The 23,410-nt window shown below is 37.3% G+C and overlaps 2 protein-coding genes across 3 annotated transcripts in view; both read left to right on the top strand.

Moving 5' to 3' along the window:
- LOC121388757 overlaps nt 1-12,361 on the top strand; it is a 29,704-nt gene extending 17,343 nt beyond the window's left edge. The window contains exons 11-14 of the mRNA XM_041520250.1: nt 328-567; nt 6,682-6,890; nt 8,717-8,880; nt 10,070-12,361. Of these exons, the coding sequence (XP_041376184.1) occupies nt 328-567; nt 6,682-6,890; nt 8,717-8,880; nt 10,070-10,140 (684 nt within the window). The 3' untranslated portion in view covers nt 10,141-12,361. The remainder of the gene's footprint in view (nt 1-327; nt 568-6,681; nt 6,891-8,716; nt 8,881-10,069) is intronic.
- A 1,713-nt stretch (nt 12,362-14,074) lies between these two features.
- LOC121389037 lies at nt 14,075-22,955 on the top strand. 2 transcript variants are annotated; one of them, XM_041520645.1, is made up of 5 exons: nt 14,075-14,171; nt 16,297-16,436; nt 18,896-19,047; nt 20,855-20,949; nt 22,491-22,955. In XM_041520645.1, the coding sequence occupies exons 2-5, from the start codon at nt 16,371-16,373 to the stop codon at nt 22,553-22,555; spliced, it is 378 nt and encodes a 125-aa protein (XP_041376579.1). In that variant the 5' UTR covers nt 14,075-14,171; nt 16,297-16,370; the 3' UTR covers nt 22,556-22,955. The 2 variants fall into 2 exon arrangements, with proteins under 2 accessions (XP_041376579.1, XP_041376580.1); XM_041520646.1 differs by having other exon boundaries at nt 14,089-14,165.
- Nucleotides 22,956-23,410: the final 455 nt, after the last annotated feature.

Genomic DNA, 23,410 nt, shown 5'->3' on the forward strand with positions numbered 1-23,410 from the left:
ATGAAAAGTTTATCTTAAAACCACTTGTGTTGGTATCAACTCTTTAAAAGTTGTTTTAATGCTTAATAACAATTAAGATTCAAGCATACTGTTCCCAGGACACACACACAGACACAACTACAGGGTATATTTGGCTGTCTGTCCAGAATCAAACAGTTCTCTTAAAACCACTTGTCTTGGGATTATCTATTTTTATTATTGATTTTAATGCTTATTATCAATTAAGATTCAAGCATGCTGTCCCTGGACACACACACACACACAGACACACAAAGTTAACCTTTACATGCCTGAACACAGCAGTTAACTGAAAGCTTTCTTTATCAGCAGGGACAGGGTCCGGGACAGAGCCAAGAACCAGCTGTGGGACAAAGCCAGGGACCAGTGCCGGAACAGAGCCAGGGACCAGTGCCAGAACAGAGCCAGGGACCAGTGCCGGAACAGAGCCAGGAACCATCCCTGGAAGCGGCTGAATCACAGGACTTGCCAGAGGTGGATGAAGCGGATCGGCAAAAGCTTGTTGATGACATAACCAAACTACAGCAGAAATATCCTGACAGTAGTCTGGTGAGAGTGAAGAAAGAGTTGTCTGTCTGTGTTGTTTAACGATACCACTACACAACATTGTATTATTAATCATCGATATTTGGGTGTCAGACGTTTGGTAACTTTGACATATAGTCATTTTTTCATTAGTAGCAAGGTATCTTTTATATGCACCATCCCACAGACGGGATAGGACATACCACGGCCTTTGATATACCAGTCGTGGTACCCTGGCTGCAACGAAAAATAGCCCAATGGGCCCCATTGACATGGATCAATCCCAGACCGACCACACATCAAGGAATTGCATAATACCACTGGGCTGTGTTCTACCCCCGGTGAAGAAATATTAAATCATGTTACATCGTCCTCTACAACCAAATGGCGATAGAAGTACCCCAACAGTAGTATGATGAGAACCAAGGAATATTACAGTTTATCATGAAAATAATGTGCCATGATGTTATTGCGCTGGAACAGTCAACAGATTCGTGGAGGGATTGATTGGGTACGATTGTAAAACTTGTATCTCGCAAATGTGACGTTGGATTTTGGGGTGACATATTGATGGAACTTACTGCATACTGTATCGCAGTTGTTCCGGTCTTCCGCTGGGATGGCTGGCACTGCAGGTGTGTCGTTTATTGCCTCCACGGTCGCCCTTCCTGGAGCGAAGTTGAACGTAGAGTAAATATCTCTGCCCTTCTCGCCAGTCCACAAAAATAAATAGCTAACGTTTTGGACATCCGTTATTTCGCTGAGAGGTCCAACGAATATTAGTCAAGCATATTGTTTGAATTTTATCCAAGCCTCTGACAGGGCGGGCGTTTCCCAGTCGAATTTCAGTTGTAGTCCACTATAGAGCGAATCCATCATCATTTGTAGTATGAAACAATATTATGGTTGTGGGTGTGTGTTTACTTACTGTCTGACACCATGTTATGATGTACAAGAACGTACGTTGGTATTACAGAAGCATAAGTTTTTATTCTGTTCGGGTGTATCACATATCGTTCTTTTCCCACCGACCTCAGTGGCCTCGTGGTTAGGCCATCGGTCTACAGGCTGGTAGGTACTGGGTTCGGATCCCAGTCAAGGCATGGGATATTTAATCTAGATACCGACTCCAAACTTTTGATAGAGAAGTGAACACCACAAGTCCTGTAATTGGTGATAAATGTGTGTTAGTTGTGAAGAAAAAAAAAATTACATCTGGGCAAAAAAATATGTGCAATTTTATTTCATCTAGTACCACTGTGTCGAGTAGCTTTGTACTTGAAACATGTATGGGTACCTGTAAAAAAATTTTACTCAAATTTTGTGTGGAACTAGGGTAGTCATAGACGCTACACGTTATCTCAGATATGAGCAGCTTGACGCCCCAATTTTTTCTGATTCACTTTAAGGGTGAGGGGTGGTAGTATTTATATCTGTGGCGTTTATATTGATTGATATGCTGCAGGTATTAGTTTTAGCCACATATGTTACTATTGTCGTCTATGTGATTTGATTTGGTAGTATACACTCTGTAAGCCACCCCAAAGTATGACAAATATTATGAGAAGTCACTAGCCACAGGGCTAGTGGGTTTGTGAAAAGCACTAGCCCACCAAGATAAAGCACTAGCCCAAATTCCTGATCAATTATAACTGGATTTTTATACAATTCAGTTTTTTGTCGTGTTGTACGTTTGTTTTTTTGTCAAGTGTGATCCATCGTCATTGTTCCGTTTTCGCTTTTGCCCTCCCTCCGGGGAAAAATAATTGAGCAAACTCATGGTTGATATCTAAACTCACTATCAAAATAATTAAATTTAAATGAGGATACGACAGTGTGACACACGGTAATAGATGGTTCAGTGTATTCGGTAGCGGGTTATACATGTCATGTCATAGGGTTTTACGTGCACATTCAGAACAAGCTGTTGTAGCGCACGCCGGGTTATACATTTACTAAGATTTAGGGCCCTACTATTTATGTCGCCAGGAACGGTGATGCCAATTGTTCAAATATAGGGCATTATCCCCTGTCAGACCGATATCAAAAGAATATAACGGCAACATCTAATCCGTTGTTAATTGATGAACAAAAAAGGTGTCATCTTGTATCGGCAGCTGTGACGCAATATCCAGACCGCTACACGTAATAGGCCAAGCAGAGTCATTGCATGTGCGGTTACCATTAAAGTAAATTGTTTTCCCGATTGCCGATAACCACATGTCAGCGAAGTGTTAAATTAGAAAACAATAGGTAAATAAAACAAACACTGAAATTCAAAGCATGACTGGGGTTTACTTGATTGAGATTAACCTGTCGTCACGATTGGTGATTTGCAAGTTTCTTAGCCTAAAACATATGTGCGAGATTCACTACCATGTGACGTGTCCAACCAATCAAAACATGTATGTCATTAGACTTATTTCCTGTGCCAGAAACTTGAAAGGGAAAAGTAAACAATGCATGCTGTAACTGTGGCGATGTAGAGATAACATGTTACTGCAGTTTGCAGACCTAGTTAAAGTGGATTATTATTATATACTGATTGCATTGTTGATATTATTCGATGACAAACGTCACAATCAAATTTATTAAACGAAATTTCAGCCGAGGAAAAAAAACAACAACAAAAAACAACCCCACGATCGAGCAATAAGGAGGTGGGGTGGAAAGCACTAGCGCTGCGGGCTAGTGGTTTTGCGTTTCTCACTAGCCCAAACTTAAAAACCACTAGCCACAGGCGTCGGGCTAGCGGATTTGTTGAACTCTGCACCCATGTATCCCAATATAAAGCACATCTACTCAAATGTGTTTATTACATGTAATAGATGAAGATTTTAATTGCACTGCCAGAAAGAAAACAGGTATCTGATTGGTCAAGCCAGGGTTTACAATGTAACTGGTTGAACTGTGTTTGGTCAAGCCAGGGTTTACAATGTAACTGGTTGAACTGTGTTTGGTCAAGCCAGGGTTTACAATGTAACTGGTTGAACTGTGATTGGTCAAGTCAGGGTTTATAATGTAACTGGTTGAACTGTGTTTGGTCAAGCCAGAGTTTACAATGTAACTGGATGAACTGTGTTTGGTCAAGCCAGGGTTTACAATGTAACTGGTTGAACTGTGATTGGTCAAGTCAAGGTTTACAATGTAACTGGTTGAACTGTGTTTGGTCAAGCCAGGGTTTACAATGTAACTGGTTGAACTGTGTTTGGTCAAGCCTGGGTTTACAATGTATCTGGTTGAACTGTGTTTGGTCAAGCCAGAGTTTACAATGTAACTGGTTGAACTGTGTTTGGTCAAGTCGTACGGCCGTATCCTAGTGAGACATAACTAGGTGAGATGTGATTAAAGAATCAAGGGACATCAAGATTTTAAGAAAGTCCCATCTTCTAGTTTTAAAAAATAGGCCGTTGATGTAAATTCTAAAATAATTTTGACATTGAAAACACTAAATGTTTCTTGATGCTTACCAGTTGACCATATTCAGTAGAATGTTTTGTGGATGTTGGCTTATTATGCAGAAGTGCCTTTCCCCAGGATTGTTTTTAAGGCACTTACATTTTTAGCATCAGTTTAACACAAATCAAGCCAAAATAAGTGGGGTAGTGGGTTGAAAACAATTAATTGTTTGCCTTCAATCTAGCAAATCATGTTTTTATTTTATTTTTAAATTAAATTTATTTTATTATATTATTTATTTTATATTTTTAAAATTATTTTTTATTTATTTATATGATTTATTTTATTATTATAATTATTACCTATTTTATGTTTATTATGTCAGCATTCTGTTAAGACCGGTCAGTGTTCTCGTTGGGTGAAAATTAAAGGTGGGCAACTGAGCAACTCCAATACCCCCCCCCCCCCCCCCCCCAATTCCCCCTTGTTTATCCAAATAAATCAGAAAACCAAAAAAATCCACTAAAAACATTTAAAAGCTACCAAGCGATAATACTGTATATCGTTGTGTGTTAGTTGACTGTGGCTAGGCCTACCCCTTATTTAGCCACTTAGTATCTGGTACAAAAAAGATTGGTACAATGTATTTTATGTAATTGAACCAAAGATAATGTCAGTCTGTCATTCACAGGCATTCATTTTGGTGAACTGATTAGTTTTATTATATTGTAATAAAAATTTCAAGATGTCTAAAAAAAAAAAAAAAAAAAAAAAATATGATCCTCATATGTGGAATAACACTGTTCTGACCTTTTTATTTCTATTTTGTTCAAATGAATCGATCACTTTGATATTGCCAGATGATAAAAGTAGTTTCGTTTTTATAAAGGCGGTATAAATATTATTTGGCACCCAAGATATATAATTGTAATGCTAAACACAACTTTCTGGGTTTTTTTATAAGCGATCATATCCCTAACAAAACAAAAATGTCTCATCTTTTATTAAGAATTAGTGAATAAACAAATGACAGTAAATAAAAATAATCAGTTACGGCAAATTAAATCGACAACTGATGACAAAATATCAGACAACAGTGAATGGGCACAAAAGACAGAATGACTGTTCTGATCACGTGACATATTTGGTGCCAAATAAGTGGGGGTTTTCCAGGCGGAAATTGCCGACATAAAAATAAAATAAATGTTTTTATTGGTGAAATAAAATATAACTTTTCTTGTATGTATCAAACAGACCACAAAAAAAAGAAGAGAGACTGGTATTGGACATAATAAAAAAGACTGGTATTGGATATAGTAACCAAGGTTTTATCAAAGTTTTTGTACTCGCCGATGTCTGTTTCCTTCGATGTTCAGTGGGCAGACACAGTCACATACACAGATCAATCTTTTCAGTGTATGTGTGTTTTGGGAAGTGGGTGTTAGGATAGAAACAGTGCTTCACCTATCGTTTATTCAGTTACATGGTACAGTTTATTCTGTCAATTGGCATCTTCCTTGATCGACCTTGAAGCTTGATTGCTCGACACGAGAATCCTGTTACGCTTAAGCGCCTTCCTGGCAGATTAGCGGTCCCAGTAGATGTCTTGTAAAATTACCAAAGATCAATTAACACAAGATTGTGAGTTAAAGACTGGTCCATTGTTAGGTATTCAGATGTTTTACCGATCATGGTGATTAGGTGTCTTTGAGATACTGTTACACAAGTTGTTCGCAAGAGGTAATCAACCACCACACTCAAACTTGTGGTAGGCCTAATTGTTTTTTCTAAAGCACTTAAAATCAAGGCGTAGCGGCAATTGATGTAAGGCGCTTACACACCGGTAAAGTGCTTACTTTACTTTACTTTACGGCCTTAAGGCCCTGTGGAAACCCCTGCTTAAGTTGTAACAATAATTGGATTGGATAACATAATAACGTGCCTATACCCAATTAAGGTTCAAGCACGTCTCTCCTGAGCACAATCTCAGAGTTGGAAATGGGCAGAATTTTCAAAATAACAATTAGTGTAAAAGTTAATAGAATTTAAAGAATGAAATAAAAAGTTAACAAGCCAAATATAAAAAGGAATTTACTGCTCAGCCGAATATTTGTATAATTTGGAGCATTTTAGAAAGACAGTCCAAAAATAAATAAGAGAAAGAAGAGAGGATCGGACTATTTAATAATATTTTTTTTTTAAAAGAGTAATTTCTACATAAAAGTTTGAACAAAGGTCTGAAAGTTTAAAGTCTGATCTATATGTCCACATGTGTAGCCTCGTTAAGGCCGTTAAGAGTAGTAGGGAACGACCCCGCATCCTATTTCTTCTTAGAGTGGGGCAGTCAATATTCTAGTGCTCCTAGGACAGGTCCGGACATGAAGAGACTAAATGTGAACAAGCATGGCATTCTGCAGAATGGCCGTCATATGAGTCATGGTAAAAAATGTTGACAAAAGTCAGTCGAAAAATTAAGTGCAGGCAAGGAATCTCGCTAAAAAAAGAATCCAACCTGGTGGTGCAAGTTGTCAAAACGAGAAGCATCCCAGTGTTCAATCAGTTCCAATGGCCACATACATCCCAATAGAAAACTCCATTTCGTTGACAAAAACAAAACAAAATGGACGATTACACCAAGTAGAGCACACGAAACAAACATGTCTTACTGCAGCGAGTTCTAGACTGGGAATGTACAGTAATGCTATTATTATTTATTGATGGTGGTGTTATAATTTATAGAGTCAGAAGAGTCCGGAAGAGATGAAAGCACTGGAGTTCCGAAAGTGGTATGACAACGAGATCAAACAGAGGCGAGAATGGCTCAACAGTCAGGTTGAAATTTCCACTCAACAAGACACTAAGTACATTCCGGCGTCTGAGAGGACACAGCCGAGACACGAGGCACAGGAGCGGTACCGACAGAAACAAGATGAAGACTTGCAGCTAGAGTAAGTAATACATATGAACTTTGCTAAAACATTCAAGGCATAGTGGGGGTGGGGGTGGGGGTGGGGGTGAGGGTGCAGGGCTCGAACTTAAGAATTTGTCTCCCACAGCAATTTTTAAAATAATTGCCATATCTGAATCGGCCACCCGACGGCAATTTTGAGCCTGCCTATGGCAATATATTTTTAAAGTGACATTTGCAGCAAATAAACATGATTGAAAGGTTATTTTGTTGTATATAGACATTCAAGTGAGTAAGTGTTAAATATTGGCAGTTAATGTACACCAGGTGTATACATTTTGCCATTGTTGGGGAGTTTCTACCTACGACAATGTATATCTCAAGGACAGCTATTGCCGTCGGTGCCATCGTTAAGTTCGAGCCCTGGGGGTGTAAAATGAACTGATAAAACAATTCTGCAGTGCCATTAAAAATATACAGGCAGGGTTTACAACTTACGTCCATATAATTGGTCAGACTATGTTTTCCATTACGTCCTATTATTGTTGTTATTATTTATTAAAATTATAATACATAAATATTTCTATGATTTAGTTAATTTATTGATGTGGTTTCAATACATTGCCTAAATACTGAGAGAGGAAACTGGCTGCTGCCAGATGGCCTTTCCACAATGAATAGCAGCAAGGGATGTTTTGTATGCACTTTCCCCCATAGACAGGACAGCACATACCACAGAACATGGTATATTTGTCATGGGACTCTGATTGGAATATGAAAAATTCTGACAGGAGAAACAGAGGGCAATTCATTTGATTACCAATCATACCTATGCAAATTGATTTACTGGCACGGATCCAAGGAGGTTGAGAAGGTCTGGAACCCACCCCCCCCCCCCCCCCACCCCCCCCCCCTCTCACTGTGAAAAACAAATGTTCCACTTATTTTAAAATACATTTACTGCTAATATAAATATACAGCTTCCATAAAAGTAATTGTATGTAGACCCTGGAAATCCTGGATCTGTGCCCGAGTTACCACAGAACAAAAGGTTCTCTCAAGGTTCCATGCTACCATTAATTACTCCATGCAGTTCAGTACAATTTTTATGTCAGAACATATTCTGTGAAAAATACAACACTATCGAGAAGGTCATGTGACTACTAATTTTTGGGAGTGCTCTCGACTGACAAGTAACATGTAAAACAATTGTCAGTTAGCCACCCTCATGCCAGAGCACCATCTCGTGTTGCTGTTATACCAGTGGCACTATACCTCTTGCACAGTTGTTACCAGTTAGTACTACATATAACAAGTAACTTCAAACCAGTGGGTTATATAAATACTACAGAGGTCATCCTACTTGTAATTATCAAAGAAAGATTTCAAAAGGCACATCAGAATTTTGTAGTATTTTTTTTTTATGAGGAACCATTTCCTAAACCAGACTATATTAAGCTGCTACTACAAGTAACGACTTGCCAAATGGTGGTGTGGTGTCTAAAACAAATTTTGATTTGTTTAACAACACCACTAGAGCACATTGATCTGTTAATCATCGACTATTGGATGTGAAACATTAGAGAGAAAACCCACTACATTTTTCCATTAGTAGCAAGGAAACTTTTATATGCACCATCCCACAGACAGGATAGCACATACCACAGCCTTTGATATAGTCGTAGTGCACTGGCTGGAATGAGTAATAGCCCAATGGGCCCACCGACAGGAATCGATCCCAGACCAACCGCACCTCAAGTGAATGCTTTACCAGTGGGCTACGTCCCGCCTCGTGTGGTGCCTAAAGAGAATATAGGTGTTTCCTTTTAAACTGTACCAATAATAAGATGAATTTTGTGTTTTTAGATCCTCGATGGACACTGGGGCAATAGTAACTGTGGAGAGATCAGTGGAGAGAACGTATGTAAATCCGGGTGAAGGTGGATCGACATCAAGTAGCCAATCACACAACACGAAAGTCACAGTGTATGGTCACCTGGATGAGTGTATTTCTAAGATCTGTGAAACAGGTATGCCCATCATAATCCACAATTTTGTAAGGAGGAGGGGTCACAAAATTCTAAAAAGGGCAAGTTTGTGTTCGCCAATGGGAAATGACCCAAGCTCCCAAAGAGAGTAAGATGTTTAGAGGGGTTTGGGGGCAAGCTTCCTGAAAATGTTTCAACTATAGTTAGTTAAAGTCAGTTCTGTTTAAAGACACCACTTGAGCAGATTGATTTGTAAATTATTGGCTATTGAATATCAAACATCATGTAATTCTGACATATAGTCTTTGAAACCTTCTACATTTTTCTATTAGTAGCAAGGGATCTTTTATATCACCATCCCACATAGAGGATTATACATACCACAGTCTTTGATATACCAGTCCCTGGCAGCACTAGAGTACATTGATTTATTAATCATCGGCTATTGGAAGTCAAACATTTGGTAATTTTGACGTATAGTCTTACAGAAAAAACCTGCTACATTTTTCTATTAGCAATGAGAGATCTTTTATAAGCACCATCCTACAGGCAGGACAGCACATACCATGGCTTTTAATATATCAGGCTCGAACGAGAAATAGCCATAAGGGGCCCAACAACCAGATTGATCCAAGACCGATTGTGCATTAGGAGAGCGCTTTACCACTGAGTTGACCCACCTTAAATTTGAATTAAAACTTTGGGAGTGGGGTGTAAATATTAAAGGTTTGTTACTTCAGTAATTAATTAATAAATAGTTGGGTGGGGTTTTTTCTCAGTTGTATATTTTTTGTATTATTCAATACAAAACCACATAGGTTTAGTATATATCAATCCAGACCTTATGTAAGCCCTGCAATTTACAAAATGTAAACGGAAAACAACAAAAATGTTGTAGCAAAACAAAACGAATATAATCAAAGAGCAAAATAAAAGTGCCAGGGAGAATTAAAAACTCACTGCAATCTCCATGGCATTACTGATTGCTGTGGGAAATTGCAGGGGTTACCTAGGCTTACAAACCTGTAGTCTTGATTCAAGATATTACTAGAGTCTCTCCTATACAAATACATGTAGCATGTAGTTAAAATCTGAAGACTAGTCAATACCGGGTACTCCTGCTTTTGGAGCTCGAACGTTTTATAAGCATGTGGGCTCTTGTACCATGTACTATATATATATATATATATATAGAACATCTATACATTTATCCAAACTTTTGTTATTTCAGATCCTTCAGAAAAACGCCAACCAAAGGAATGGAATGTACCATATTCGAAGAACGCAGCTCGTAAACAATAGGATATTTTCCAAGGGATTTCACGCCACCATTACCATCTACAACCCTACATGTGTGGATTTTAAAATCCACTAAATAATCACCCTGCACATGAATGGAATAAACCGTTTTAGCAACGGGTCTTCTTAACTGTATGAAATAAGACTATAGAGAGGCGTAGCAGTCGGTTTAATTGTTGTGTTTTTCCTAGAAATTTGGCAACGCATGGTAGACTAAACACTTTTGGGTAATTTTCAGGGCACTTTTTGGTTTTATTAAAAGCAAAAAAACTATTTGAAATAAAAATAAATGTAATTAATATGCTTCTTTTAACAATTGAATGGCAAAGTATATAATAGGGATATTTTATTATTTACATTTTCCGAGTATTTTGCTAAAGGCAGTTTTAGAATGAATTATTAAAAAAGGCTTGTTTAAATCTCAGGGCAGCATGGTGAAAGATGGAGCTAGAGTATTGAAGCATGGTGGCACGTAATGCTAAAACAAGCTAGGGAAAACACTAAATTGTAAAGAGTGGGAAGCAAATTGCTGTGAAGTCACTATCTCCACTTGTGGTCACCTATCGCCATCTGAAACAGTAATGGGTGACTGCGAAACCTCTTCTTTTTTTTCTAATGGCAGCATTAAAAAGAATTCCAAACAAACCCCAAAACATTAATTTCCATTGATATTCTATGATACCCCTCAACAAGTGCAATAACTCTTATAAATTATTTGTTTGTTTGTAAATGTGATGTATGAGGTTTTTTAATGTTGATATCTTTGTAAATATTTCAGTTATTTTTTGTGGGTTTTTTTTTTTTTTTTTTTTTTTTTTTTTTTTTTAAAGATTATGTCATAAAACAACTGGTAGAATTCCAAGTTGGTTTGATCTAGGTTGTTAAATATAATAACGTTTTCAAAAGTTTAATATTACATATCATCAGCCTTTTAGCATAATTGCCTAATTCATTTTTTTAGCTTTTGATGCCAATGGTAAAAAACACGTATTTTTATACAAACAAAAATAAATTCTTTGAAAGTTCTATTATTATTTTGTGAATTTTTCCAGTTGATATGTGATTTAGACTGGGATCATACAGTATACAGTTTTTGTTTTACATCTTTTTTTCTCTCATAATACTTGTATTCTTTAATTAATAAAGTTAGTATTTCTTAAATAGTATGATTCATATTACAAACATCAATATACAAAGCATACAGTATTCAAATAAGACATTGGTAAAAACAAAAACAATTAATATACAATAATCTGTTTTCACTTGTCAACTGGACTTTATTTTTTAAAATTAGTTTTTACTTGTACTTTAAACACGATGACATTGCAGAATTTACATGTTTGAGTTTTCAGTACATATATTGTTCAAGCATTACAATGACTAAGTCGATATTAGAAATATTGTTTTGGGTTTTTTAGTTTTTAAATATACTAATATATAAGTTTTTTGTTAATAGAACTGGGCTCATTGAGCTTGCAAGTTTCTGTTGGACATAACTTTATTAATAAAATAAGTTGTAGTATATATTTCATAATTATAATTAAATAATTTGATCTCAAGTTACCTCAAGTTTTCTATAGCACCACCCAATCATGCAGTTTTGTATTATTTAGCACAATATTTATTGTGAAATAATAAGATAGATTTAAGTACTTAGTATTGTTAGACTTCTATTTTACAATCAGGATTCTTGTTGTGCAGTAACAAAATAAGTTTTTAAATGTATTTGGTAATTTTGGATATATTTTTAAGTTGTAAACCCAGTGCTTGTAACCAATTGGATGTTTTATGCTTTAGATGTTTTTGCAATCCTTATACCTGTCGTATGTTAACCAAATGGCTTGATCTATTTGGTATTTTTTGCTGTTCACATGTAGTTTTGTGGTTTAAATAGTTTACAACCTTGGTATCAGTAGGTCATGTTTTACACTGACCAAATACATTTATTAATTTAGTATTTTTATTATTGTCAATAATATAGTTCATTGCTTTAAATATTTTACAACCATAATACATTTGGACATATTTTAGTATGTTGTCTGGTATACAATTTTGTATTTTATGTTAAATGTGTATTTTCATATGTCACAAAGAGCAGTGTTTTCAATCAGTTGTGCCTATATAGAGCTAGTATGTAACCAAATCATAATTTTTACACATTTTATATATTTTTTAAACCAATATCTGATATTTAACTAGCCGTATCTGAATTAACATTGATTTAGTTCTTTTTATTGTAGTTATTTGCTATCAAACTTGGAGAGATTATGATTGTATGTGTGTGTGTTTGGAAGTGTACATGCATGTGTGAGGGCCTGTGTGGGTGAATGGGTGTGTGCATGTGCCCCACACATATACTGATGTTTTAAAAAAGAAATATGTTAAACATTTATTATTTCTACTACATATATATATATATATATATATATATATATATATATATATATATATATATATATATATATATATATATATATATATGTATGTAATTTTTATGCAATGTTATTAAACAAATTTCCAAGTGGGTTTTTTCTCTTCTGTTTTTTTCTGGTAGTTAGTGAGTGGTATGAGAGAGTAGTGATGGTCCAGTGATTGATTATAATCGAAAATTGATCAGTTTCGCTATGTTAATGTGATGATCGATTATAAAAATCCATAATCGATTGCGTGAGAAAATGTTAACTGATTGATCCTCCACTTTAGATGATGGAATTGATGTAAATATGTTGGCACTGTTTTTTTGGTTTTTATATGTGTACGTTAAAAAATGATATTAAATAATTATTAAAGGTAAAATTAGCCATTGGTAGGATTTATCCCAGGGAACTCTACAATAGGTTTCATGTTTCTTATAATTTAGATCCTTCTTATGCACATATAATTCTAACCGACTGAGTATTCAAAAGGTGATCAACTGGTGCAAACCAATCACCGATGATAAAATTCCAACTAAATTCGCAACACGACGGAGAAAACCAACCTCTATCACATGGGCTGTTGCAGTTGACAGCAAAAAGCAAGGATGTGGCCACATCAGGCGATGTCGAGCACCACTACACAACAAATTCACACCCAATTTTAGGCTTTTTGCCCAGCACTAATATTTTGTCGGTAAACAACGAAAATGACAAACACTATGACATTTGTCAGGCATTCAAAACTACAGATGTTCCAGAAATTATGTGGGGTTGGAATATTTTTTTTGGGGTGGTCAGTATACTGATTAGAGAAAAAATAACGGAACAAACAATTGAGTACGGTAACTGCAAATATTGACTGCATTCAAAACCACCATCCATAGTGTCGGGAAGCACACACCATATATGTATGATTTTTATCAAATTTAATAGTTAAAAGAAACATTGGATGGGGCATGGACCACGTACCCCCTCCCTCGCTACGCCACTGCTGTGAAGGAAATTATGCGAGCGAAGTTGTGGTTTTTTTGTGTGTAGGGTTTTGTTTTGGGGGTTTTTGGTGGTGTGGGGGTGAGTGACGGAAAATATATTGTAAAAACAAATCACTTGAAGCACTCGGTTCTAATTTGGGACCTAGATGCGCCCACGGAAAATGTTCTAAAATGAACAAATCAAGTTAATCATGGTAAATGGTAGGCCCTAAATGTCAATAGGTCTATTTTTAAATACAATGTATGTGACGCTAAATGACAAATATATACGCAAATAATTCAAAAGTGAAAGTGGCCCCTCCAACTCCCGCGGCACCAATGGCAAGGGTAATTGTTGAATGGCCCCTTATGCACAAAAGAAACAAACGAAATGTGTAATAGCATTCGTGTATATATGTACATTTTTGTTAACATTTGTACTAGTATATCAAACAATTTAATTTTATGTTCAACCAAAATGTAATTATTGACAAAAGTCGGCAAGTTTCTAGATTTCATTTGAGGGTGATTTTTTTTTTTTTTAACGTTTTTTTTCTTCTTGCTTTTGATAGAGTTAACTCCCCTTTTCACATTTTAATAAGTTTTCAATCACTATTTTTTAAAACTTGGTACAGGACAGGTACATGTAAGACTTGATGTTTTGATAGTTATGCAAAAATTTAATTGTGTATTTATTTTTGTCGTCAGTTTTCGAGAGTATTGTTTTCATAATATTAGTGTGATGTGGTTTAGGCTACAGTAGTTCATCAAGAAATGACAAGATTTAAAACGTCTCCGCCACGATATGTTTACCTTGGTTACAGCAGTTTAGCTTCAGAGTCGGGAATAATCGGCGTACGGGCTTCCATTTTTGTGGGGAGGGAGGGGGGGGGGGGGCAGGCTATCGTTTGCCCGAATTAAATGAAAATGCTCGAATCTGGATAATAACATTTATTTATATTAGCATTAGCTATATTTATTGTCCGAACCAAATTGTTAACAACTACGAAAAATTACTCTCCTACCTTTAATTGCCATTAGATTTCCTCCAAAGTTTGTGCAGATAGAAATCTTGAAAAAACCCATAACAATGACACAGATTCCACATACCAGATGATAACTATGTCACCTATATCGACTACGCTGAGAGCGCATAGGGCAAAAAGCATGTAATTTTGTGCCAGCTGCCATTTTGACTTTTTATGGAATATTCTTCAAGAGGGGTGAAAGGATAGGACTTAATCTAACAACATCATAACATGTTATGATATAAAAGCAAACGTGATGACGTCATATTATTTATTATTATTTTTTATTATTATTATTTTTTTTTTTAATGATACCACTAGAGATCATTGGTTTCATATTAATTGTATGACATACTTTGGAGGCTTTCACCCCTCTTGAAGAGTATTCCATAAACAAGCAACATGGCAGACGGCAGAAAAATGCATGTATTTTTCCCTATGCAATCTCAGCAAAGACGATATCGGCGACATCGTTGCAGTCTCGTGTGTGGAATCTGTTTGTTTGTAGTGTTTTTTTTGCGATTTGTGTCTGGTCAAACTTTGGATGAAATCTAACGGCAATTAAAGGTAGGAGAGTAATTTTTTGTAGTTGTTAACAATTTGGTTCGGACAATAGGTTTCACCAAGGTAAACATCTAAGGTCCGTTTTTTAACATTTTGACTACTAGGCCTATTTAGGGTTGCAAACAAATCACTACGCATTTTTACATGAATTACAATAAATTTTGAGGGTACAATGATGGAAATGCATGGTAAAAAGGTCTTACGTTAGCCCATTTTGCCAGAATATTAGCTGTCTCATTTTTGCACGAATTTGAGGTTTTGCTCCCTGTCTCGTATGCTGAAGTCAGGAATTTTGGCATGATATTTATTAAATACATTGGCGTATGAGATGGAGGGTTACCGATTATGGAATTGAGGACCCCCTCAATAAGCCAAGTGATTTCGTTTTAGGCAAACAAAACATTGCTGGGTTGAGTTCAGCCAGACCGAGCATAAAAATGTTTGCTAGTCTGGTTTATGTGCTTCATGGCAATGGTGTAGCCAGCATGAGGCAGACGGGGCACTTGCCTTGTCTGGAATTTCCTCAGATTTATTTAATTTTTTCCATGACACTGATATTTATTTTACAGGTCTAGCTTTGCCTCGGCGGTTTTTCCTCTCTGGCTACGCCCCAGCATAGTAAACCAAATGGTCACGTCAGGAACCATTCAAATAGTTCGCGAACGTTGGTGAAATGTTAGCTTGCTGAATTTGGGGCTGAGCCACGTTATGCCAGACCGAGCAGAAAAATGTCCACTAGACTGGTTTATGCGCTTCACAGTAAACCAAATGGCCATGTCGGGAACCATTCAAATAGTTCGCGAACGTTGGCGAAATATTTTGCTGGCTGAATTATTCTCTCCCCCCCCCCCCCCCCCCAATATATTTTCCGGGGGAGGGATCACTAGACACCCACCCCCCCCCCCCCACCCCCCCATAGATTTTGCACACAAATCTAACACAACCCCCATGTGTCTAAAGGTTCTATTTTTATGCGCTATTTGTTTAAAAATATTGGTCAAGATATAAATAAAACACCAATATTTATCCATAATAAAAATGTCTGGTTATGTAGTTATTATACCGGTATACTTTAAAAAAAAATTATAATCATATGTTAATGACATTTTACAGACTGAATAAAATCAGTTTCACTGAAGTCTTTTGATAATGTAATCATGTGTTAATTACATTTTACAGACTGAATAAAATCTACAGTGGCGAGTTCAGAAATATATTGCTGAATCGGTGAATGTGTTTGTGCCTGTGACAAGATGAACAACAAGCCGAAGAACAAATTCGGAAAGATCAAAGACAATTCAGCTTGTAAAATGGATCGGGTTTGTATGTTGTTAATTGGTGTGTGTGTATGTGTGTGCGTGCGTGTGTTTGTGTGTGTGTGTATGTGCATGTGTGTGTGCATGCGTGTGTGTGTGTGTATGTGTTTGTGTGTGTGCTTGTGTCTGTGTGTGTGCTTGTGTGTGTGTCTGTATGTGTGCATGCTTGTGTGTGTGCATGTGTGGGTGGGTGTGTGTGTATGTATGTGTGTGTGTCTGTGTGTGTATGCTTGTTTGTGTCTGTATGTGTGTCTGTGCTTGTGTGTGTGTGTCTGTGTCAGTGTATGTGTGCATGTTTGTGGGTGTGGGTGTGTATGTATGTGTGTGTGTGTGCATGCATGTGTGTGTGTGTGCGCATGCATGTGTGTGTATATGTTAAGGACACCTATAATTTAATCAGAAAATATTGTGACTCTTGTTAGTTAGTTAGTTTTGTAATCATTGGCTATTGGATGTCAAACATTTGGTAATTCTGATATAGAGTCTTAGAGAGGAAACCTGTTACATTTTTTCCATTAGTAACAAGGAATCTTTTACATGCACCATCCCAAAGACATGATATCACATATCACAGCCTTTAGATATACCAGTTGTGGTGTACTGGCTGGAACGAGAAATAGCCCAATGGGCACACCAATCCTAAACCGACTGCATATAAAGCGAGCACTTTGCCACTGCGGGTTTCCTGTGATGACTACGTGTCAGAATTACCAAATATCACCTAATTGGGGGGGAGGGGACGTAACCCAGTGGTAAAGCGTTCCCTTGATGCGGGGTCGGTCTAGGCTAGATCCCCATCAGTGGGCCCATTGGGCTATTTCTCGTTCCAGCCAGTGCTCCACAACTGGTGTAACATAGGCCATGGTATGTACTATCCTGTCTGGGATGGTGGATATAAAAGATCCCTTGCTGCTAATCAAGAATAGCCCATGAAGTTGCGACAGCAGGTTTCTTCTCTCAATATCTGTATGGTCCTCAACCATATGTTTGACGCCATATAACCATAAATAAAATGTGTTGAGTGCGTCATTAAATAAAAAATATACTTCCTTCCCCATCAAATTGTTGCTGGCATCTTCCAGCACCTGTGTTATTTTTATAACTATGGTTTCCTATATGCATGCTTGTACTATTATTAGTATTATCATACTTACACTTTTCAAAGTAATAACCTGTGCATGTGCAGAGTAGGGATTGGGGGGTTCGAACCCTCTCCTCTGCATCAAATGAATTTTCTTCTGAATATGTACTGAATGCTTGGTCTTGAGAGGGTTTTTTTCATGCTCATATACCACGAAGGTTTCAAGCATGTCTATCCCGAGTCCTGTCTCTGGATGCCAGTGGCCTGACTCAGGGCTTACTGAATGCTGCAACTCAAGGCATATAATTATAAGCATAAAAAGTAGGCAGCTTATTTATGGGGAATAGTAATGTGTATAATTGTAAGCATGGCAAGTGGGTGGTTATGGCAGTAACAGTAACCACCTACTAATGAAGACCGAATATAGTGTTGTTATAATAACATGCCTGTCAGAATGTGTGTGTGTGTGTGTGTTACACGCCTCCCACTCCAGGTCGAAAATGTAAGTTTTTTCCCTTACTCTATATAAAGGTAAAAATATGGCTTGTATCCCCCATCCCCACCCCCCACCCACTAGAGGTTGTGCCCCCTCCACTCCAGATATCATTCCCACATGCCTGTCTTGGGTTTGCTGTTATTGTAATTTTGATTGACAACATATTTTATTGTACAAAGAACAAAAGAATCGGGTACAAATTACACACATTGTAACGTAATATGTTTACGACTAAGAGGTCCTTTTTGATGACTGAAATAACATATTAAAGATATTTTCATGTTTGGAATATCACTATCTGTATAAACAAGGTGTTTGTTGTTCTAATGTTTGTAGTAGGCCAAACCAGATTTTACCTTCTAAAGTTTGTTTTGTTAAACGACATGAGTAGAGCACATTGATTTATTATTCATCGGCTATTGGATGTCAAACATTTGGTAATTATGACATTTAGTCATACAGAGGAAACCCACTACATTAGTAGTAAGGGATCTTTTATATGTACCATCCCACAGACAGGATAGCACATATCACAGCCTTTAGATATACCAGTCGTGGTGCACTGGCTGGAACGAGAAATAGCCCAATGGGCCCACCGACGAGGATCAACCCTAGACTGACGGCTCATCAAGAGAGTGCTTTACCACTGGGCTACGTCCCACCTCTTTGCCTTCTAATTTGTATGTACCAAAAAAATATATGTATATCATGAAGAAAAGGAACAATGACTGCTTCACACACACTGGATACACAAGCACTGGTATTCCATACAAAATAATGTATTTAATATATAATTTTAGTTGCCAAAAAAAGGCTGTATTAGTTGGAAACATCTTGCAATGGCTGCAGACTCGGGACAGTTACTTTAATAATAATAATTTGCAGGTTGGGAAAAGTGTAGAGGAGATGCAAGAGTTTAGACGGCAGTATGATGCAGACATCAAACAGAAACGGCAGTGGCTCAATCAGCAGATTCAGCAGACAGCTGCTATAGCTGCACATTACAATTCAGTTCAAACTCAGCAGCAGCAACCACTGTAAGTACTCAATCAGCAGACGGCTGCTATAGCTGCACATTACTGTTCAGTTCAAACTCAGCAGCAGCAACCACTGTAAGTACTCAATCAGCAGACGGCTGCTATAGCTGCACATTACAGTCCATATCAAACAGAGCAGCAGCAGCAACCACTGTAAGTACTCAATCAGCAGACGGCTGCTATAGCTGCACATTACTGTTCAGTTCAAACTCAGCAGCAGCAACCACTGTAAGTACTCAATCAGCAGACGGCTGCTATAGCTGCACATTACTGTTCAGTTCAAACAGCAGCAGCAGCAACCACTGTAAGTACTCAATCAGCAGACGGCTGCTATAGCTGCACATTACAGTCCATATCAAACAGAGCAGCAGCAGCAACCACTGTAAGTACTCAATCAGCAGACGGCTGCTATAGCTGCACATTACTGTTCAGTTCAAACTCAGCAGCAGCAACCACTGTAAGTACTCAATCAGCAGACGGCTGCTATAGCTGCACATTACTGTTCAGTTCAAACAGCAGCAGCAGCAACCACTGTAAGTACTCAATCAGCAGACGGCTGCTATAGCTGCACATTATTGTTCAGTTCAAACAGCAGCAGCAGCAGCAACCACTGTAAGTACTCAATCAGCAGACGGCTGCTATAGCTGCACATTACAGTTCAGTTCAAACTCGGCAGCAGCAACCACTGTAAGTACTCAGTCAGCAGACGGCTGCTATAGCTGCACATTACTGTTCAGTTCAAACTCAGCAGCAGCAACCACTGTAAGTACTCAGCAGACGGCTGCTATAGCTGCACATTACTGTTCAGTTCAAACTCAGCAGCAGCAACCACTGTAAGTACTCAATCAGCAGACGGCTGCTATAGCTGCACATTACAGTCCATATCAAACAGAGCAGCAGCAGCAACCACAGTAAGTACTCAATCAGCAGACGGCTGCTATAGCTGCACATTACAGTTCAGTTCAAACACAGCAACAGCAGCAACCACTGTAAGTACTCAATCAGCAGACGGCTGTTATAGCTGCACATTACAGTCCATATCGAACAGAGCAGCAGCAGCAGCCACTGTAAGTACTCAATCAGCAGACGGCTGCTATAGCTGCACATTGCAGTTCAGTTCAAACTCAGCAGGAGCAACCACTGTAAGTACTCAATCAGCAGACAGCTGCTATAGCTGCACATTACAGTTCATTTTAAACACAGCAGCAGCAGCAGCAACCACTGTAAGTACTCAATCAGCAGACAGCTGCTATAGCTACACATTACAGTTCATTTCAAACAGCAACAGCAACAGCAACCACTGTAAGTACTCAATCAGCAGACGGCTGCTATAGCTGCATATTACAGTTCATTTCAAACAGCAACAGCAACCACTGTAAGTACTCAATCAGCAGACAGCTGCTATAGCTGCACATTACAGTTCATTTTAAACACAGCAGCAGCTGTAACCACTGTAAGTACTCAATCAGCAGACAGCTGCTATAGCTGCACATTACAGTTCAGTTCAAACTCAGCAGCAGCAACCACTGTAAGTACTCAATCAGCAGATTCAGCAGACAGCAGCTTTAGTTGCACATTACAGTCCAGTAAACACAGCAGCATTAAATTTATATATATATATATATATATATATATATATATATATATATATATATATATATTATTATAATTTAAAAACAATTATTTTGTTATTATTATTTATAAATATTTGTTCTTTGTTTTATTTTTTTTATTTTTTAAAGTTATTTACTTTTTTATTATATTTTTTTATTATCTAAGTTTTTTTTTTTTTTAATAACTATTTTAGATCACCATCAACAGATGGTCGAACCAGCGTACCAGAGGACGAACAAAACATTTATTCTGATATTGATAACTGTATTTCAAAGCTCTGTGAAACAGGTTTGCTAACTAGATATAGTTTTAACATATCATTTAATGTTTTCACTCGTAACCAGCAACGATGTTCCTGTGATTGATTATAGTCAAAAATTGATTGGGTTGGCTCCACCGAACCGGCCTCGGTGATGCAGTGGTTAAGCCATCGGACTACAGGCTGGTAGGTACAGAGTTTGCAGCTCGGTACTGGCTCCAACCCAGAGCGAGTTCTTAAGGGCTCAATGGGTAGGTGTAAGGCCACTACACCCTCTTCTCTCTCACTAGCCACTGACCAACTAACAACTAACCTACTGCCCTGGACAGACAGACCAGATAGCTGACTACAGGTTGGTAGGTACAGAGTTCGCAGCCCGGCATCAGCTCCAACCCAGAGTGAATTCTTAAGAGCTCAGTGGGTAGGTGTAAGGCCACTGCACCCTCTTTTCTCTCACTAGCCACTAACCAACTAACAACTAACCTACTGCCCTGGACAGACAGACCAGATAGCTGAGATGTGTGCTCAGGACAGCGTGCTTGAACCTAAATTGGATATAAGCATGAAAAAATAAGATTGAAATTGAAAAATGGCTCCACCAATGTAATGGTCAGTTAGAGAAATCCATTACTGAGTGTCACGAAAAACATTGGCTGTAATTGTTTCTACAGTTTAGACGATGGAACTGATATAAATAAGTCGAGTTTGATGTTTGTTTTCATGTGTTTAGTGTATTCTATTTTATTCAATCAAAAAGGATTAATCGAAATCAATTTCTCTGTGGCCAAGTTAACCTGAATCTCATTACCCTGAGTTTAACAGGTTTTTGAGAATATGTAACAAATAGAATATCACATTTGTTTCTGTTAGATACCATTTGTTTTACAAGTCATTGTTAAGTGTTTAAAAATGTATCTAACTCACGTTTGCTCATTATATACGTTTTTAAACAACTTGATGTAAGATCAATGGTATCCAACAGCCAGTGATTGACAATGAAATTTCAATCAATTCCCAACATTAATAACCAGTCCTGTTTCCATAGAAATGTTGCAGTGTAACCCTGACAATTGACAATGCTGTGGAGATTGACTGTGGTATGAGCTGTCCTGTCTGTATGATAGTGCATATAAAAGATTCCTTTCTACTAATGGAAAAATGTAGTGGGTTTCCTGTCTAGGACTGTGTTAGAATGACCAAATGTTTGGCATCCAATAGCCGATGATTGATAAATCAATGCATTCTAGTGGTGTCATTAAACAAAACTAACTTTTTTTCACTTTTCTTTTTAAGTCCCTCTACCGGTCCAACTGTTACAGGTCAAATTTGACTTCCATGGCAATTTACACATTTTAAGACAGTGTTATACCTTGAATTTAGCAGATATGAAAAAATGTTGGGTACGGGACCGGATAAGGGACATGTATTGCTTTAGTAGTATTCTCAGAATGATTGTTGTTTTTGTCATTTCAAATCCATATTTTTCATGTGTCAGTCCTGATGTGATTGTGTTCCAGGTACCTGTTCTGTAAAACATTTACTTACAATTTTAACTTTTATGGTCTTTCAGATCCTAACGAAAAGCACCTTGCCAAGGAATGGAATGCACCCTATTCCACGAACGCCGCTCACTAATTCTTGCAATGAGAGAACACTTTTTAAAAGCTGTCAGTTGCACTGCTACCGTCTACAGTGTTAACTTTGTGTTAAGAATATTACCTTACAAAGGAATGGAATATATCTATTCCAAGGATTCTATTCATGAATTATGTCAGTGAGATGATGTTTTCAAAAAGCTGTCACTTCCACCACTACCATCTGTTAGTTTAAGTTTATGTATTTTACCACCACAAGTAAAGTACCTGTTAACAAAACAATACAATTCATGTATATTCCTTATTTTCTCTATAAAAAAAAGAGAGCATTTTTTAATGGATGTCACCACATTCACCACCAAAATAAGTTTTGAAAAATGTAAAATTAACTCTGAACAGTTATTTCTACTAGTATGTTGCTCTGTGAAGAGTTGGGGGGGGGGGGGAAAAAGAAGCAAGAAAAGCAATATGTTTTGTAATTGTTTATGTTTTGTAACATGCAGAAGCATTCATTTGTAGATTATTAACTTGTTTTGTTGATTTATTTATAGATTAATATTATTAACTTGTTTGTTGATTTATTTATAGATTATTAACTTGTTTTGTTGATTTTATAGTTGTTATTTTTTAAAGAACCACAGGTGTGTGTGTGGGGGTGTGATGTTTTTATTGGATTTTTGCTGTTGTTTCTATTTGTATTATTAGTTGGACTGGTGAATTAGCTTACAAGTGTTTTGTTTTACCAAATGTTCTGCCAGTTTACATGCCTTCAGTAATTATATACATTTTAGTGTGCCATTTCTTAGATTTATGGTTTAGTATTTTCCCACCAAATGAAACTTGAAGTAAAAGAACATGGTTAACTTGCCTTATACTGGACTGAGGTCATTCAGAA

This window comes from Gigantopelta aegis, chromosome 14 (genome assembly GCF_016097555.1).
Source record: "Gigantopelta aegis isolate Gae_Host chromosome 14, Gae_host_genome, whole genome shotgun sequence".
In the NCBI taxonomy this organism is placed as follows: Eukaryota; Metazoa; Mollusca; class Gastropoda; order Neomphalida; family Peltospiridae; genus Gigantopelta; species Gigantopelta aegis.

What these genes read in the sequence shown, in the direction of transcription:
- LOC121389037 (XM_041520645.1), top strand. Translation starts at nt 16,371, where the DNA reads ATGAACAACAAGCCGAAGAACAAATTCGGAAAGATCAAAGACAATTCA. An exon ending in ACTCAGCAGCAGCAACCACT is followed by an intron (nt 19,048 to 20,854) that starts GTAAGTACTCAA and finishes TAACTATTTTAG; the next exon opens with ATCACCATCAACAGATGGTC. An exon ending in TTCAAAGCTCTGTGAAACAG is followed by an intron (nt 20,950 to 22,490) that starts GTTTGCTAACTA and finishes ATGGTCTTTCAG; the next exon opens with ATCCTAACGAAAAGCACCTT.